Source organism: Anas platyrhynchos, chromosome 6 (assembly GCF_047663525.1).
Source record: "Anas platyrhynchos isolate ZD024472 breed Pekin duck chromosome 6, IASCAAS_PekinDuck_T2T, whole genome shotgun sequence".
In the NCBI taxonomy this organism is placed as follows: domain Eukaryota; kingdom Metazoa; phylum Chordata; class Aves; order Anseriformes; family Anatidae; genus Anas; species Anas platyrhynchos.
In genome coordinates this window covers 9,872,253-9,891,044 of record NC_092592.1, presented here as the reverse complement: position 1 = coordinate 9,891,044, position 18,792 = coordinate 9,872,253, and the positions used below count along the sequence as shown (strand labels likewise).

At 42.2% G+C, this 18,792-nt stretch overlaps 1 protein-coding gene and 1 long non-coding RNA gene across 9 annotated transcripts in view; one reads left to right on the top strand and one right to left on the bottom strand.

The window, feature by feature from the left end:
- Nucleotides 1–18,792, top strand: part of ARID5B (AT-rich interaction domain 5B) — a 114,703-nt gene that overhangs the window by 43,045 nt on the left and 52,866 nt on the right. For 7 of the 8 annotated variants that reach the window (XM_038181619.2, XM_072040038.1, XM_072040037.1 and 4 more), the window contains one exon: nt 348–578. In XM_038181619.2, the coding sequence (XP_038037547.2) occupies nt 348–578 (231 nt within the window). Of the gene's footprint in view, nt 1–347; nt 579–15,394; nt 15,417–18,792 lie in introns of those variants that run through there. The other variant, XM_072040039.1, reaches the window with a different exon arrangement.
- LOC140002801 (uncharacterized) lies at nt 7,378–17,282 on the bottom strand. Its single transcript, XR_011810343.1, has 3 exons — nt 15,857–17,282; nt 9,562–9,685; nt 7,378–9,013 (listed from the first exon to the last, which is right to left on the bottom strand). It is a non-coding gene; the product is annotated as an uncharacterized lncRNA (long non-coding RNA).

Genomic DNA, 18,792 nt, shown 5'->3' with positions numbered 1-18,792 from the left:
AGCAGCCGAGTTGGCAAAGTATGGCGAGTGCTTTGATCCAGGCCATTGGGCAGCATGTGCGGAGTGGTGCTCCCTTACTCAATCAGGAATAGTCCTGGTGGGTAGGTAAGCATGGCAAAACTGGACAGAAAGCTAGAGAAGAAGCTGTTTCAGTAAACTTATTCTAAAATTTCTATTTTTAACTGTTTTTAATAAAAAAAAATAAATCACCGTGCTATGAAATACAGGTCTTGAGAAGAGAATGAATTAATGGGCCATGGGTTTTCTGAGCTGCTTGAGTAACAGCCTTGTTTGGTATTTTTCTGACATAGGTTTTTGTTTTTTTTTTTTCCCTTTTTGTCTTCCAGGTGAAGATGATGAAGATTCAAACCTGCTAATTCTCAGCTACCCACAGTACTGTCGATATCGTTCCATGCTAAAGCGCATTCAGGACAAGCCTTCCTCAATACTAACAGATGAGTTTGTTCTAGCCCTGGGTGGCATTGCAGTAACGAGCAAGAACCCCCAAATCTTCTACTGTCGGGATACATTTGATCATCCAACTCTTATAGAAAATGAAAGCATATGTGATGAGTTTGGTAAGTCACTTTACATCTATTTTCTTTTTCTCAGAAGTAAAGACGTTTTTCTTCTTAAGTGTCCAGTGATTTCCAAGGGGAAGATGTGATTCCTTTAAAGGGAACCAATGCTATTTATGTTTGAAATGTTAAGTACTAAATGTGCTCTTTCCTCTGAGACTGAAGGCTTCTAACTGCTAGTGATCCTGGTATTGCAGCTCGAGTTTATCACAATCAAAGATAAGGTTACAAGGGTAGAGAAGAGTTACTCAGTGTAAGTGAAAGGATCCATTGTCTGGATTTGAAACGTATCTACCTTAACCATTAGCCTATAGCCTATGTCTTTGCAGAAACTTTACAACGTGTTGTTTTTTCCAAGTCATTGTTGGTGCAGTATGCTAACAAATGCAAAACAGGAGAGGCTCCCTGCGCATCCCACTGCTGCTGCACAGCGCTCATCAACCGCGCGTATGCTCCCAGGGCCCTGAGCAAATGTCAGCTCTAGATTGTGTGTTCCTGGCCTTCCTGGAAGACGGGCTTTTACAGTAGGGGTTTTGCCAGTGCTAGGAGCTTGATTTTCCGAGTGCAGAGGCACTTCTGGGAGGTGACCTCTTAATTCAAAGGGTGCAGAGAATAGTCTGCCGCTCCAGAGGCATACGCAGCCCCGCACAGCTGGGAGAGAGGGCTGCAAGATGTGCCTCCGATAGCTGCCAGGTGATTTAACACTTCTGTTTTGTTTTGCTTTGTTAAGTCAACCCAAGTGCAGAGGGTGTGCTGCAGAGCATGTGGCAGAGCGCATATTCTGCACACACACAGGGCAGCTCCAGTAATGGGCTGGTGTAATTTCTTCAGCAATGTAGCTGTGCTGTAAGAACCAAGTTTTATTACCAGTATCACCAGATGGATGAGCGCTGCAGCTAATGGTAGCAGTCTGCGTGCGTAGCGGTGGGCTATGCCTTTGCTGTGTGAGATCCGTACATCTCCACAAGGAGCTCTTGGGGGCTTCCAGAGAGACAATTCTGGTTTATGCATTTAGCATTATAACAACATGAGTGAGAGGGAAGGGACTCGGCAATGCCTGTGATGGGACAATTATCTCCCCATTTTCCTGACCTTAGCAAGTTGGCTGCTAATTTGTGCCCAGTCCAGGCCTTTGGTGTGTGTGCCAGAGAGGAACACCAGCCCAACGGGTGGAGCTGAGGCATCTTCTAGGGGGGTGTGTGAGACTGCTCTTCTGCTGCACCTTGCACTGATCAGCCTCCAACAAGCAGGAGATCTGCCTTCCTGCAGTGTTGGTGCTGGAGCACATTGCTGCTGTTAATAGTTTTAATTTCGTGGTGTCAAACTTTTGCAGAAATGGGCCCAAACTGTCAAGTCCACTTACGCAAAGCATTACAGGCTTTGAATGAACTATGAATAAAAGTGTTGGTTCCTCATAGGAGTGGGTTTGGTGGAAAACAATGAATGAAATGTCCTGGAAGTTTGGTCCAATAACACAATAGTATCGTGTTAATTTTTATTTACTCTGAGCTTCACCACAGAATATAAAGTTCAGTTTTAATTGACTATCCTTCTCATATAGGAAAGGTTATTTTAGGCTTGAAGGCGTTTGATGAGCGTACCATCTGTTTTCCGCAGAGTATTTTATTCAGGGTCATTCCTTGATTACAGGTTTGTTGAAATAGTTGGATCCATAATGTAAGTGTATCATGGAATATTAGTAATAGATGAATCAAAGAGATGTGGAGTGATACAGAAACTACGCTTAGTGAACCATAGCAAGTGCTTTGTTCAGTCTCTGAAAGCTAACTATGCCATTCTGTTGACCTTTGCAAGGCAATTATCTCATTATCAAACCAGAGCCACAGAAATCTTTGCCATAGAAATTAATAATGTGTATTTAAAATTTAGTTTGGTTTAAGAAGCAGATTTTTTTTCAAATGCCTATAAAAACAAAAATGTACTACTCTTTAAAAGTATTTTTTATGAAAATAATGATGTGGTAAAATTTGCAAGCCCTGCTGTGCTAGGAAGGGAAAAACTGGCCAATGTATGGTTCTGTTTCTATATTGCAGAATGTATGGTGTCAATTATACTACCTTTGTTGAAGGCAACAGGCAAAGTGCTATTTTATCCTTTTCTTCGCTGGCAGGACAATAAAATGTACAACACTTCGTTATACAAACAGTTTACATTGATATCATGTAGATTGATGTCACGTGTAGAAAGTGATGACTGCTAGATCTAAACAGAGGCAGGGTGGTACAGTAGATAAATGGATTACTCTGAGGCACTGGTATTTATCAGTCAAATCTGAGGGGAGACCAGATTACAGAAATGTGACTAAAATTCTTAAAAGGTGCTTATAAAGAGATCCAGACACATTTAATTTGCGGGGCTTGGCTATTTCTTACCTCGCAAATGAAAGAAGCGTGCGGAAGGAAAAAGATCTGCCCACGTGTATTTCCCCATCACCTGAAATTCTCCAAACTCTAAAGCAAAAGCAAAATTTGGGGCAGTATGGCTTCTGAAAGTCTTTGTGAGAACCTAAGACGTCTGCTATGGTGCAGGGTTCCTCCAGGAGCATTGCTGTATGGTGCTGCACCTTCTCTGAGCATTGGCACACCGTGCAGCAGATACAGCATGGAACAAGGGAGGAGACGCCAGAAATACCTTTACAAAGAGCCCCATTCACCACAGCGTGTAAGCTGTTGTTCTTGTTAGGCAGTTCTAATAGAGAGAAATGTTTTTCCAGGAAGTATTATCCCCACTTTTATTATACCTTTCTAACAAAAACATTTTGTTCTGCTCTGACTCCTTCTCACCCCCCCCCCCTTTTTTTTTTCCCCATTCTGTGGAGGTTAATAAAAAACAAATAAAGCAGGAAATGAGGAATGAAAATCAAGTTTTGTTGACAATACAACAGTTAAAGTGGAAAGTTCTGGGGTTTAGGTGTGGGATTTTTCTCTTTTTTAAGTGGCGAAGGGATGAAGAAGCCTGTCAGCTCCCGCGGACATGGCTGGAAGAGATCTGTGAAGAGCTTGAGGCCTTGATGCTTTGGGCAGTCCCATGTGGACGGCCTCTTTATCTCTACAGAGTTCCTTTCAAGGGTTAGGGCTGCAGGAAGCTTCACCTCTGGCTTCAGCACTGCCGAGGGTGCAGGAAGCTTGGAGCATCTACCTGTGTCTGCATCTCTCCCGTGTGCCTGCTGCCGTACGGCACGTGCCTGAGTGGTCTGGGCAGGAGTATTGGAGGCTGAGTTTCTCATGTGTCCTTTTCTGCTTCTCCCATGGCTTGGTTTCCAGCTGGATAACAAAACGCTGGGAACAAGAGCTCTGATGTTCTGAACCTGCACAGAAGGCAGGAGCTGAGCTGTCTGCAGTCAGTGGGCGCAGGAAGGCTCGAGCCCTGGCGCCCCATCCAGCAGTGACCAAGCAGTGTTGGTGCTCTTGGTGGCCTCGTTTTATTTCCCTGTGCAGACTAGACTTTGTGTTCCTTTACCTATCTGCCCGTATTAACTGACATGTGAAAAAAGCCAAACACTATTTCCTCATTCCCCTGCTCCCTTAAAATACCAAGAATATGTAGCAGCTAAACAATCAGTTTTTCTCTTCAGCTTGAGATTATTGGTAAAGACGTTTTTCAAGATTCACTTGATTTATCAGCCGCTGGGGTTACTGTTGTGGCAGAACTTTTGTAAATGCATATAATTTACCAGCATCTGCTGTGGTCATACATGCTGCAAGAGCAAAGGAATGAAAAAATCGGGGTTCTCATAGTTTTGTTATAGTCCAAAGAGATGTAGCTGGAGGCAGAGCTGCCTGTACGCTGTCCAGAAGATGTACTCGAGGGCTCCTGGCCAGAAATCAGTGTGCAAAGTTGTTGGTAGAGCAGCACACATCCTCTCTGTGTTTGCCTGTCCAAACAAGGTGACTTGGCCTTCTACCAGGCTCATACCTGCTCTGCTGCAGGGACTGACTTCCAGGGCACATCGGTGAGCACTGCTTCTTCCAGCCACCACAGGCTGCGCCACCAAGCCTACCCCAGCAGCTGGGGAGCGCACAGAGATGAGTCTGTCGGTGGCACTTCCTCATCCCCCCTGGGGGATGCACGGTCCTGCGAAAGCAGGCGTGCACCTTGGAAGCAGGGGGGTCGTGTGCTCAGGTGGTGCTGGGTTTCTGCAGCTTCATCAGCCTCACCAGGTGAAAACCCAGCGCAGAAAGATTTGTCCTGACGTTTTGCTGGATAAATATTATAAATCCTGCCTGCTCAAGATGAACCAGAAGCCTGTCTTGGGTTTTGTGAGCATGGGGTTGCGTGTTATATAAACAGGGGTGTGAGGGAAAACTGAATACTTTATTTCTTCTCAATATTTTTAAAATATATTTGGTATTTTTTAAATCATCCTGGATTACTTTTATAGCAAGCAGGGTCCAATATGCCATTAAAAAACCTGTTTGGTCCCCGGTGTGCTGTAAACACTTGTTCACCCCCAAAAGAAGGTTAAAAGTTTTATTTTTGCCTATAAAAGCCAATTTTTTTATAAAATATTTCATACCAAAAAGTGAGAGAACTGCAGCCTGCTGTGGTATTAGTATCATTTTTTCCTCTGAAAAATGAAACTTCTTTGCTTTGCCATAAGAAGAGCAACACAGAGAGAAACTTCTCATTGTGTTAATGATGTGTAAAGGCACAGCAGCTCCCACTTGCCTTCTCTCCCCCTTCCCCCTAGAAAAAAGAAAAAAAAACTAACAGTATATTGCTTACATCGGGAAAAAATGGTCTCCATTTAAAAAATAAAAACAAAAAACGCTGCCACCACCCCAACAAAAGCAGAACAAAACCTCCAGCAGCTCAGATCTCTCTGCAGAACAATGCAGAAAACAGATTCTCTCACTGCCCAGATGGGCAGGGAGTGGTTAGGAGTGAGCCATGATGCACCCAGCCTTTGGGGTTTCGGGGCTGATGGTTTCAGGAATTACCTTCTTTCTGATCGGTGACCAGGGAAACCATGGCAGGACAAGGCTACAAAGAAGAGGGGACTTTTTAGGGATAGGTGATGTGCCTCCCCCCCTCCCCAAACTACCACGTACAGAGTGGTACCCTTATTCTTGGTGTAGATTAAATTTTGTCTTTGCTCTTGTTATACATCTTAGTTTACAGAATTTTGTAACTCCTAGATAAGATAAGTTGTTTAGGGGAAAAAACATAACCAAAACAAACCCTGGCAGGGAATGAAAGTTAAAAACAAAAAAAACAAAAAGGGGGGAGGAAGGGAGTGGAATATTTCTAGTCTAATGAAATACAGTTTTCCTGTTGGTGACATTCTTTATTTGTGTGAGTCAAAGTTGGCGTTTGTTTTTAAACCAGCTCTAGTATAAAAATCATGCTTAAGATTGAAGGGCTGTTTTTTTTTTTTATTTAATGTTTTTCAGCTGAGGTAAAGTGTCAGCATTTTTGCTATTGATTATTTTGGCTACCTGCAGGATAATTTATATCAATGAAATTCAGCAAAGCCAGCAAGAGCTTCCTCTGATTCCAGGTTTTCTAATCTCAGGTCTTCTAATCTTCTCCTATCATATTAGGTGTCCAGAAGGTTGGCATGGCAATATTCCTTCCTTTTCAGGATTTCCTTAGTTTGTTTCCATCTGCTGCCTCAAATCTGTGTCGGTGTTTTCATCAATGTAGCTCATAACTATGTTTTAATGATCAGGAATAGGTCACAAGTTAATTTAGCCAGAATTGGTATCTGTTTCACATGGCCAGCTTTCATTCTGTGGAAGAACAGAGCAGCTATACCGAGTCCAGCAAGCTCAACATCTAGTCTCCAAAACTGGCTAGAAGATTATGTTTTATCACTTAAGTTTATGATAATTTTTCAGGTCATGGGGATGTTTAATCAGCTAGCGTTAGCTGTGATTAGCTGCAAGATTCCCATCAGTGTGCCATGAGTCCTTCACCTTTTACCTTTTGAGATCAGCATCCAGCATGAGATAGCTCAACAGCGGAAGAGGTTTGTGTTTGTTAATGTGTGTTTCTAGGAACAAACCTTTGATAATGCACAAGACTGGGTGCATACTGGGAGAGCAAATATTCCTGGTTCCTTATTCACCGAAGGCTTGGGAAGAACGCCATGAGCTGGACACTGCTCTGAATCGTGTCTTCTTTATGTTGCTGTGTGCTTGTTCACAGCCAAACCTCTGGTGCATTCACCTAAAAGCGTGTTGCAGAAGTCTGTGTTTAATGGATACAATAGATCCTGGCATGACTAGTTACCAGTTCAGGGGTACGGTTCTGATGTCCCTCATTTTCTTGCACCTTTGGCCAGGGACTGTGTGGGCAGGGCCTCCGTGCTGCTGTCCACAAGCCAGGGGCTTGGGCAGTGGCCTCCTTGTGTATGGGGGCCTCAGAGCCTCTTGCACCACGTGTCTCCTGCACAGGGGTGGGCACCTGGAGACAGCCGGGACGAGTTGCAGGCTCGGCTGGTCTAACACCACGCCCAGCTAGATCTCGCCCTCCACAGCATCTACACTGTCATCGTGGAAGTGGAAGCTTGCTTTTTCTCCAGGAAGAGGAAAAGGTATCCTGTAGACCTTTAAAACACACTCAAAAGCTGCGAACCCCCCTTTTTACCTCTACCCTTTCCTCAGTACCATTTTTTAAAGTTTCCAGAGAGATGCTTTCAGGGTACCTTAACAAAAATGTGATATTAGAGTGGGATTGCTGTTAGCACTCCTCAGCTAATACTAGAACATTTAAGGATTTAAATATATGATTAGAAGAGCAAGCAGGCTTTTTGTTAGCTTGGGTACTTGGGACATCCTCAGATGGGTCTTTACGGTGGCATCTCCAACAGTCTGAAAAATATGCAGATCTTTTCCTAGGCCCTGGGTAGAGTGGCTTAGCTAAATATTTCAGATTTTAACTCTCTCAAAACAAAAACAGGACATAGCTGGAGGGGAAGTAATGATTAATGCATAATGGTGCTATATACAATATAGATAGATAAACGTACATTTCCTCCTCCCTCACACCCCACCTCTGTAAACATAAGCTTTTAGCTTGAAAAAGAAAATCTGGAAATGTTCTGGATTCCAGTCAGACCTCTTTCTTATTTTGTTAATTCAACTGTAGAGTAAGATATTAATGATCCCCAGATGTTGTTTATAATGATTGATTTTTTGGTTGTGAAAAAATACTTGCAGTTTTTTTAAACAATTGATATTTTCTAGTGTGCTCTGCAGCATTTGAATAAAATGTCTGAAGGCAGAGCTGTTTATATGCCCAACATAATTGCTTCTGTTAAGTGATTTCTTCATTCTTAACATTTTTAGCTCTAATTGCTTTTTCCCCATACATCTAAAAATAAATATTTGCAAGTTTTGCATTCTGTCACTCATTGAAATGCATAAAATATTTGTATACTCAAAGCAAAAAGGCACTGATAAGGGGTCACATTCTGTCTCACTCACAGTGGCGTAAATCCAAAATAACTCTGTGCGCTCCAGTGGCTGTTACTCAGGTTTTGCACCAGTTAACCCAGGGCAGAATCTCACCCAACATTAACAGCAAGCTGCTAAGTGAACATAAGTAATGTGTGGTAACGTAAGATAAAATACCTTCCTGTCTGTAAGAACTTCAGTAGAAACAAATGCTGTTTTCTTTACGTTTTTGCTAGCAACCGCAGCTGTAACCAGGGTAAATATTAAGATAGATTATTTCTCCCTCCATAAAACCTGTGTCAAAACTCCTTCCCGGAGAGCACTGACACCACGGCTGGCCGTGTTCGGGCCGCCCTCGCTGCTGCCCTGCTCCTCAGCTGTGGGCCAGGCAGGGGGGAGGCCGGGCCCAAGGCTGGGCACCCTGCCCCGTGGCAGGCCTCAGGGATAGGGATGGGGCCTCCATGGCACAGCCGTGCCAGCCCGGTGCTTGCAACTGGAAGGCTCTTCTCCTCTTGCAAGTTCGGGCTGGGTGCTGGACGAGGGGCTCGTGCGGTTCGTTGGGCAGCGTTTGATGCCGGATCGGGGTGTTGCTCCAGCAAAAATGGGGTCAGCGAGCGTGCCGTGCCGCTCCTCTGCGCAGGATGGGTGCACCTCATGGCAGGGGCCTTGTCACCTATTGCACGTGGGCCTTTCTCACCCATGTCCAGCCGCTAACTGGTCCTAGAGGCGAGTGACCAACTCCTCCTGTGTCAGGCTTCCATTCCGTGGCCAGCTGTATGTTTCAGGCACCAAAATTGTTTTCTGCCATTTAGCGAAATGCAAGCCGAGCTGCTCTCATCACAGGCATGAGAGTGATGTCAGGGGCCCATGATGCCATTGCTGGAGCCACCGTTTCTCCATTACTCCTGTCCTGACAAAGTGCTCCTCACGGTGTCCTGGCTGGAGCCTTCCCCTGCCCGCCAGCCCTGCCCGGGGCGAGCGGTGCAGGCAGGGCCAGCCCGCCTTCCAGCGCCCCTGCGATGGAAAAGAGAAGTGGTTTGTGTCAGAATACGGTCACATTCTTCTGATTAAACCCACTCAAAAAAGACAACATTGTAATATTTTCCAATGACTGTTTATCATGAATTACGTCAGCCTTGGTTTAAATTGCTATTATTTCTCCTTAATGCTTCTTGGTGCCTGCATAATTTACAGCATTGGCAGCTGCGGGACTATGAAATAACCTTTCACAACCACCATACAATAGTAAAGAACATGAAGTTTTTGTTGTTAATTATTATGGGACTCCTTTAACTTTTTTACAAAGTGACATAAAATATTGTTGAGGTATTTATGGTTAAAGCTACTTTTACATGGATCTATTTTGCTTCTGGCTAGTTCTTAACTAAAGCAGTCATTTGTGGTTATTATGCCTTGGGAGATATTATGTCAGAACTGGTTTAGGAGTATTATTATGTATCACATGTCATATATTACATGTCAGCACTTGAGGCTGTCTTTCAATAAAAACAAATGTAATTTTAGTTAATGGTCTTTTAGGTATAGGCCATTTGTAAACTTACCTGAGTTCATTTGAACGTATACTAAAAAGCTTTGTTCTCGTGGAGTGCGCTTGAGTAATTTCATTTCGGCTTTGGATGGAATTTCCAAAATATTTGTCGTTATTTCAATCAGAGGGTACTGCCTCTAAAAAGCAAATAGTTTCCCAATACCGAGGTTAATGTACACATTTTAAGGATCTGTAACTGTTACTCATTACTTTGTTTACTTTTTTCCCCCCTTTGAGCTCCTGCTTCCCAGGTTCCCCACTGGCCCTGCTGATAGTAGTATCCCAGGCAACTAAGCCACCTAATGATGATACTTCACTGTGTTGCTTAAATGAATAGCTCATACGTTCGAGATAATCCGTGGGTGAAGGGTGGTATAAATTAAAGCTTGCAGGCGAGTTTTAAGTTTCCTTGAAGTTGCATTTCAAATCTGGAAAATGCAAACTTACACAAAGCAAACTTTGAATTAATATGTCATTCCCCTTGGTTCCAAATACTATGCATATTTTCCAGTACTTATTTAAAGCAAGAAATGAAGCATATAGGGTGTGCCAGAAAGTTTACAAAGAATGAAAACACATGAATGACTCATGTGAACTTTTTCTGATTTTTTTTTTCTTTAACATATATTTAGTTAATTACTGCTAGGCCAAAAAATTACAAATATATATATATATATATATATATATATATATATATATATATATATTTCTTTCCCCCAGTCTATATTTGAGCACCATAAAAATGATCAAAGCCTCTATTTGTCTCCAGTTGCATTTTACTCCATGGGACTACTGGTTTTGGTGACTCCATTGTTGGGAACGGAAACCCTGCTGGGCAAAAAATCGGTCTCTATCCCTGCACAAATGGCCAGGCTGATGGTACGAGGATGCCAACGTGAAATTAAAAAAAGAAAGAAAAGAACAGGTTGAGCATTTCATGTGTTAGTAAGTTGGAATTTAATAAGAGAAGCATAAAATGGAGCAGAATTTGCCTGGATACTGCAAGATTTTTTAATATTAGCCACCATGCTCGATTTCCCTGGAAATGAGTGAGCAATCTGAATTTAGAGTTGTTTGGCGGGGGGAGGGCGCGTTTCTTTCTCTTTTTTAATCAAAGGCATTTCACAAGCCGATCGCGAGTGAAAAGGGGATCTATCATTACGTAAGAATGTAGCAAACTTGTCTGTTTAATGAATGAATATTAGGTATTTCTGAGGCAGATAAAAGATGGTAAAAGAGGGAGACAGAGCTGACGTCTTAGAGATTTTAATAAAGATTGAAGTTAGTAGTGAAAAGGTCAAAGTGCCATTTGTTGAGCCCCTGCTTCTGGCACGGTTTCAAAGCTTGCAGTGCTGACTGTGGGGCTGTGATGTGTGTTAATGAACAGTTGTGGCACTTAACTGAGATCATGGGTTGGTCACATGAATATATATAAAAGATATGAGCGAAGATTTTTCTCCCCCCTTTTTGCTGCAGTTTGGCTGCTGGAAGGACTAAACAATTAAAAGAAATGTTTGAAATGTTTGAACACCACATTAAGTCCCCTAGTCTGTAAGGAAAATGAGCTAGGAATAATAGAATACTGCTATAGTTAAATATAGTTATTCAAAATTGTTTTTAGCTACAGATGTTATGCCATTTTAGAAACTTAGACTAAATAATGTCAGATCTTGTTTGCTTTTTTAGTATGTTATTCATTTATTGGGAAATTCAAAATTTAAAACAGCTGGGAAAGGGTTTGGTGTTCACTAAGTAATCTTTAAAATGTGTACATTTCAGAGTTACTCTTATAGAGCTGTTTAGAAATGACTGAATTGTATATTATAGTTATAAAGTTCTGTAAACATGCTCTACCATGTAGATGACAGGGAAACATGAAATGAGAAAATGAGATAATTCTGGAGCCAAATTTTATGTATTACAGACTTGATAAAACAGCAAATGGGTTTCTCAATTTAAATAATTTGTAACTTTCCAGGAACACGCATGGATGTTGTGAACATGATGTATAAAATAGCAGCAGAAAATAACGCTCATTCTCCTTTAATTCTGCCTTTGATGTTTATGTCAAAACGAAGGAGTTAATTTATCTAGGAGTTTCGCTGCATGAGTTGGACTGTACAAAACCAATCATGTAGAAATAATAGACTACCATTGGAAGTGCTGTACTATTGCAGTTTTAATAGCTCTTCAGTTCTGCTCAACAATTAGTCCATACATTTTATAGCTGTGTCTTTAAGAAACTGGCACACTCAGCAAAATCACAGTAATTGGGAGATGATGCAATGTGGAGAGAAATCAGAGGAAGAAAATTAATTGAAAAATAGTGTTTTGTTTGGTTTTTGGTTTGTTTTCTTTCGAAATTTTAAACACTGCAGTAGTAATTACTGGTGGGTGAGATTTCTGCAGAATTTAAATTCCCCGTGGCTGCATTTCTGTGAATTTATTTTTGTTTGTTTTCAAATTAAACCACAAAAGAGGCGAGATAGGGCATTAATAAAATTTTGCTATGATTTTCTCTCTCTGAAACTGAGTGAGGGTGTTAAGGGTAATCTAGAGGGGTTTTGTTTTTTTTTCCTCTATTGACTCTCATGCTGTTTGAGGAAGTTCTCATTACCTGTCAGCATCCTTGTATACCTGATTAGACAGATCAAGGAGAATATGTGAATTAGTTTATCATTTACAGAATTACAGAGCTGAGGAGACCTCAGCAATCCCCCTGTGCTCATGTCCACTAGAAGGTACTGATGTTGTCTAAAAGGGGTGTGAGCATCCATCTTCACAGTCATAGCCAATGGCTGCTGATAGACCTTGGGTTTATGCATAGATACTGAATAAGGAGGCAAGTTTAAGGAAAAAGAAAAAAAAAAAAAGCAGTATCTAGCTCAAAAAAAAAAAAGTGTTGATTATTTGTAGGTTTATCATCAGCAATTAGGACTTTGTAATGTTTTTTTAACAGATTTATTGTCCATTACAGGCCAAAGGCCGGTGAGGCAGTAAGAGTTTACATTTCAACTGAGGTTTGGGCCTGCATATTATATATAGCTGTGTCTTGGTCTTTTAGTGATCAGACAAGCATTTCCTTGTGCCTCAGGGCTGCTGTGTTGGTCTTAATGCCATAAATTACTTGAGGGTAATGATAGATAACCAATTGACTAGAGTAGGAGAGCAAACCTGATTCTTAGATGAATAAGCTGGGGAATAGTGAGAAGAAATAGGGAGGTGTTGCTACTGCTGCATATAACACTAGAGGAAATCATTATCAAAACCCCTAAGAGCTAACATTTTGGTAAGTCAGTCAAATGATTATGGCTTTCTGCAAAAAAGGTGATACAATTTCATGGGATAACTGCACTGCTAATACTCAGGTGCATTATTCTGAACTACGGGCTGCAGAGGAACATGAAAGAGCAGAAGGAGTTTATTAGAGAGATTTTTCCCACCTTCAGCTTTGTGCTGGATGCTGATGGCCATGTTTTGCACATTGTATTGAAATACTGGCTAGGGTTAAGGGAAGACTCAAAGAACAGCTCATGGCATGGGAGTGCCTTCAACTGAAGGACCAGAGGACGGTGGGCCTTTTAGTGCATGGAGGGGAAGGCTGTGAAGGGCCTGAGAGTTCCTCCATGAGCAGAAGACCCGGGACTGCAGAGGCCTCTCTAATTTGGCAAGCAGGCACATAGCAGGACCCAGTGCTTCAAAGTGGAAGCAGGTAAATTAGTGCTGAAACTAAGGCACGATTATCTAGCAGCGAGGGGTAATTAACCAGGGGAATAATTTAGCTAGAAGTAACATGGATCCTTTATTACTTGAACCTTTGAAATCAAGACTGCTGTCAAAAAGACGTGATCCTTATTCAAACATGAGATAAAGTCTTCAGCCAGGAGTCACTCTGAAATTGTATAGACGGTGTGTGCAGAAAGTAAACAAGGCGATAATATCCTACTATTTTCTTCTGGCTTTAAAAACCATTACTGTATTAATGTTAAATCATTTGTAGCATCTGTGTCAGTAAAGGCTAGGTTGTGCTGGATCATTACACATTCATTATTACACAATAAAACAAACCTTCCTAAAATTTGCTCTTTGCTCTCCTCACCAGTCTGCATCCACCACGAGCGGTGGCCAGTGTCAGAGCCTGACCTGGCAGGGTGCTCCTCTGCTGCGGGCTGCATGGGCTCTGCCTGTTCCTTGGTGGGCAGCTCAGCTCGGGGAGGATGGGAACTGATCCGTTTTGGGCTACTTGAGAAATTTCTGCAAAGGGCTAGCTCCTCAGTGGAAGCATAGCTGGAAATGTAACCCAACAGCATCCATTAAAGAAGCTGTTACACACTCACTGCAAGATCATGTGCAGACTTAAGGTACCAACTTCGTGAGCCTTCCTTGATGGGTCCTCCAGATATCTCCAGTCACCTTTTTGTGCAATAGCTTTAAAGAGCGCGTTAATTAAAAAAGCAGGTGTTAGCAACAAGTGAGTAATAGAAAAGGAGGAATTTATTTGAAATCAGCAGTTGCAGCCCCCAGAAAGGGTAAGAGAATTTGTGAAAAGGTGAATAGTGATCATCCTCCTAACATGGATGACAGTCACAGAACTGCTGCTGCTTCAACAGAAAGGTACTGTACACCCTTCCAGCTCTGTCATCAGCCTCTCCTGCCTCATTTGGGATTTGCAACTGTAGTAAAAGAAGTTAACCTCCCAGTGAAAACAGTTCTTTGCCATGGGGTGGCGTGTTTACTTTAAGTAGGTGTTGATGATTCTACTTCTCACTTCGTTGATTAAATAAGTCACTTCATCTTCATCTTTCAAGCCTTTCTAACCTCAGCTGAATTTCAGGTGAGCCTGTCTCTTGACATACTTGCACAGAAGTAGAGCACAAGTTTGAAAAACAGAAAATATTATTCCCAAGGTATTTAGCACTTATTCATTCAGAATACCATGTTCAAAATCAGTTGCCCTCATTCCTTTATACATCCTGATTTTGCAATGAACCACAGTCGTTTGAATGATTTGCCAAAAAAAAAGGGGGTTTTGGTGTTGGCTGTTTTGAAAGTCACCCTGTAATTAAGCTGGATATACGTACATTGTAAGTGTTTACTTATCATAGAGATGGGTTTGTTATTTAAAAAAAAAAAAGGAAAAAAAAAGAGGAAAAATTACCTAGCTGCAAATCCTTGCAATTGTTTAGTTTAGAAGTTTAAGTCAATTTATGGAAGTCTGTGTTTACTGTCTTTAGAGCTTGATCATGACATTGGAATGTATTTTGGAAAAAAAGACCCTATAAAATGAAATCCACATTTACGGATAGGGAGCACAGAGCACTTAGGATCAGCAATGAGACTGGAGTATCTCTTTGAAGTGTAGCAAAGAGGAAAACTTGCCAGTGCCATTTTGGGTTTGGAAGGTAGTGAATTGATACACTCAGTAAGTTCTAACACTGTGTAACAACCCATAGACCCAACACCGTTAATTTCATGGTGAAAACATGGACCACGATATCCCAAGGACAGCAGTTGGGAGATAAAACTAGATCTGAAGCACGTCATTTAAAATAAAACTTTATTATAAAGTCAGGTCTCCTAAGATACTTCTTTTGTGCTGCGCTGTGAGTAATCGCCGTGACTCATCTAGCCTCTGACATACTGCAGCCATCAACATTCCCAGCCACGAGTGTTGCCCTTTATAAAGGAAATATCCTATTTTTGGTATGGCAATGTCCTCAGTTTTAAAGAATTTTCCTCTTTTAAAGTGCTCAGACAATTAATGCCTCATGCATGTATTCAACAATAGTTGCCTAGCAACCATCAGAAATATTCGGGAGAGCAAAGGGAGCCGAGATGAATGAGCAGCCCCGTCGGCGCCCATGTCAGGTGAGCTGGGAAGGCGCGAGGGCTGCGCTGCCCGCTGGGGTCCAAGCCTCAGCACCCCTGAGCCTGAGCCCAGCGCTGCACACGCCAGCTCCAGCCCGCCCCTGGGGCAGAGGCAGAGGGGATCTAAGGGGAGCAGTCCCACGGCCAGACGTGGTTACGGGAGGGCTTCCACAGTTTCCCGAGCCGAAACCAAAACAATACAGAGAAAGCAGTTAAAATAAATGATAGAGAATAAACAAGCCCTGCTTAATTGCTGGGGAAATCTTGCCACCTTGTGTTGCATCCTACCTGCGACTAAAGGTCCCACTTGGCTGAGCGGATATTTTCAGGCCCAGGTCTAACCACAGCATGCCCGGTGTGACAGACATGACGCTGGCCCTTCTCTTGCACCACCACCCCATTCCCACTTTTTCTAGCATTTGAGTTGTGGCATAACTTACCTCACATGAGATTTTTCTCACTCTTCTAAGTCAGGTCCATTTCTTTGGACTGGAAGATGCCATTTGAATGAAATGGAAATCTTTCCCCCAGCAGCTCCCCACAGCCACTGTTTCGCTTTTGGTCCTTTTTTAGTCTTTCTTTTTTTCTTTTTTCTTGTCCATCAGAACAGTTGAAATGAACTCTTTGACGTAGGGCTGGAATGACTGTACCTATCAGGCTGAGCTGAAAGCCTCCTCTGGGGATCCCTGGGCAGCAGGGTTTCAGGCGAGCGTGGCGGTGATGCTGGCGTGCTGGTCCCTGCTGGCTGCGTGGCAGCAGCGGGGTGCACAGCACGTGGGGCCAGGTGGGCTGGGGTGTGGCTCAGAGGGATGCAGGGGAATGTCAGAATGCTCCGAGACAAAGGTTTGATTTGTTGAAGTGTTTTCAGTTGGTTTCTTTCCATCAGGAACATTAGAGCTGAGGAGCCCCATAGTTGCCCGTTAGTGTTGCTCAGAGCTCTTTTGACTGCCTGTCCCAATTAGGACAAAATGATCAAATTCTGGCATTTTCCTGTTGGATAGAAAATCGTATTTTTGACCATCTCAACTTCAAAGGTAAAGGTTAAGAGCAAGACTGTGATCTCCATTCCACTCATGTAAATCTGCAGGAGGCAATTATTCGGGATTGACAGTGATGTGATTTAGATCAGAATCTGTCGTTGAAGCTTTTGGGGGTTTGCTCCTACACCCCTTGACTTCTGTGCCACTTGGCTGCCGACTCTTTGCTTCTGGTATGTATTGTTGTTATTTGCATGTGGAAGTGCCTCAGGGGCCCCACATAAAACATTGGTTCACTAGCTTTAGTGTTTTTTTTAGATTAGACGTTAAAATGTTGAAATCAAAATATGTAGGGGGTGGTAGGGAAGTAACAGATACACAATGGTAATCTGAATAATGTGATTTTTGAGGTTGATATCTTGTGACTTAGAGCTGAAAAATATCACATATATCTTGGAGGTCTGAGGCTTTCGCTCTTTGTGATAATAAAAGGCATTTATTTCTGGCCTTGATGGCGGATGAGATATCAAACTTAAAATATGCCATGATCCTATAGTCTGGTAGTGCTTTCTGGCACTGGTCAGTGACTAAATATAGTCAGTTTTGAACTGCTGTGATAAACCTGGAAATAATGTTCAGCAGAAAATTCTCAGACAATTCCATAGACAAATGCGGAATATGAAATGACTTTTCTGGATCGCATCTGGTTTGTACTGCGTATGCTTTTGTGCCCTCTCATGCCCATGTTTTCCAACTGCTATCTTACAAAATGTTTTGTGGTACAGCTAAATGTTAACTGAAGCATCTCGGTGGTTCATGTTGGTTCATGCTAAAGCAGCGAATAGCATAAAGGGTTTTTAAACCCCAGCTATTTCACGCATTCCTTCTGGCTTTGTAAACCCTTTTTGCCTTGTTTTTACGAAAAGAAGGTGCATTTAGCACACACACACAAGCTTGTGTTCCCATTGTCTTCAAACAAACATAGTCCAGGAACATGCAGATTCTTGCATTGTATTATGGGATTAGTGGTATTCATCTGTCATGCATAATGTGAAGGTGATACTCAGACAGGGAAAAGAATCTAACATCTCCTTTTTGCAATGATTTTTTTTTTCTTGAGATAGTCCCCTTTCTTTCTTTTCTTTTTTCTTTTTTTAATCTTATACATACTTCTAACAGGCAATGTTTAATTTCAAGATGGTGTCTTTGCTAGAAAGATAATCAAATGTAATGTCTTCCACAACCTCTTCATATGCATGACTGCATAAAGCTTGTGTAACAGTTTATTATTATAAAATTAGTATAGCATAGCATAGAGCAAACCGGGCCCCTGGCCAGATGAACTAGACAATGAATAGTTATATAAGGTTTTGAAGCACATGTATTAGAACACAAGCGCCCTGTATTTTCTTCTCAATTGTCTGCTGTTTGTTAATGTTTCCCTTTCAATGTGATTGCATCTCAATTTAATAGCACTTGCCATTTCAGGGTTTACTGTGCCAGCACTCACATGGTTACATCCCCTCTGTGCTACAAAGCCTGCATGTATATTAAAACCGAACTAGGCAAGGTTAGCTAATGGGTACTTCGAGGGATATGCACTTATAGAATTAAGTGATGTATGTAATTGTTCATTTTGTGTTAACAAGTTTGAAAAATGTGTTTCACCAATAATTGTAATGCTCCGTTCTGTGCAAAGTGTGACATTTTAATTCTTGTTGAACAGTTTCCTACCTCCACTCTGTGTTTTCATGGCAGGGTATTATTTTGCAATCAAGATAAAAGCATTATTTATTAAAGTTCTAAAATATTACATTACTGGAAGTTTTAAGCTGCAGATCAATCTCCTGTTTCATAAAAGCATTTCATTGATTTTTTTTTAATTGCTCTTTGAATTAAACTTAAGTTCCACATTATGGATTGCATATGATTCCAGAAGCAGAGGGATTTTTTTTAGTGGAGACGTGATACTGTTTTTAAGGAAATAATGTACCTGTCACAGAGCTGTGGGAAAAGCTTGCGTTTGGCATATGCATCGCTGGTGCTGTCAGATCCCAGCCTGCTGCATTTTTGGCACAGGGAGACCATTGACTTGGGCTGTGGGAAACCTACATTCAGCACTATCAGTCCTTGCGTCTTTTTCTGTGCATCCAAAAACTTGTTGGAGAGTTTGCATCCCTGGGAATCGAGTAACAACAGGTTGGTGCTTTTGGGGGTGCAGGAATAGTCTGTCCTGGCGAGAGGGTGCTTGTTGGCTCTGCTTTCTCAGGAGTCACTGCCTGGGAGAGCTGCCGCACGCACCTGGGCTGGCAGCGCTGCTTTGCTCGGCTTTCTGCACATAGTCCAAGGAGCCCAAAAGCCTGGCTCCCCCTCTCCCCACTGCTTCTGTCCTCCCGGGT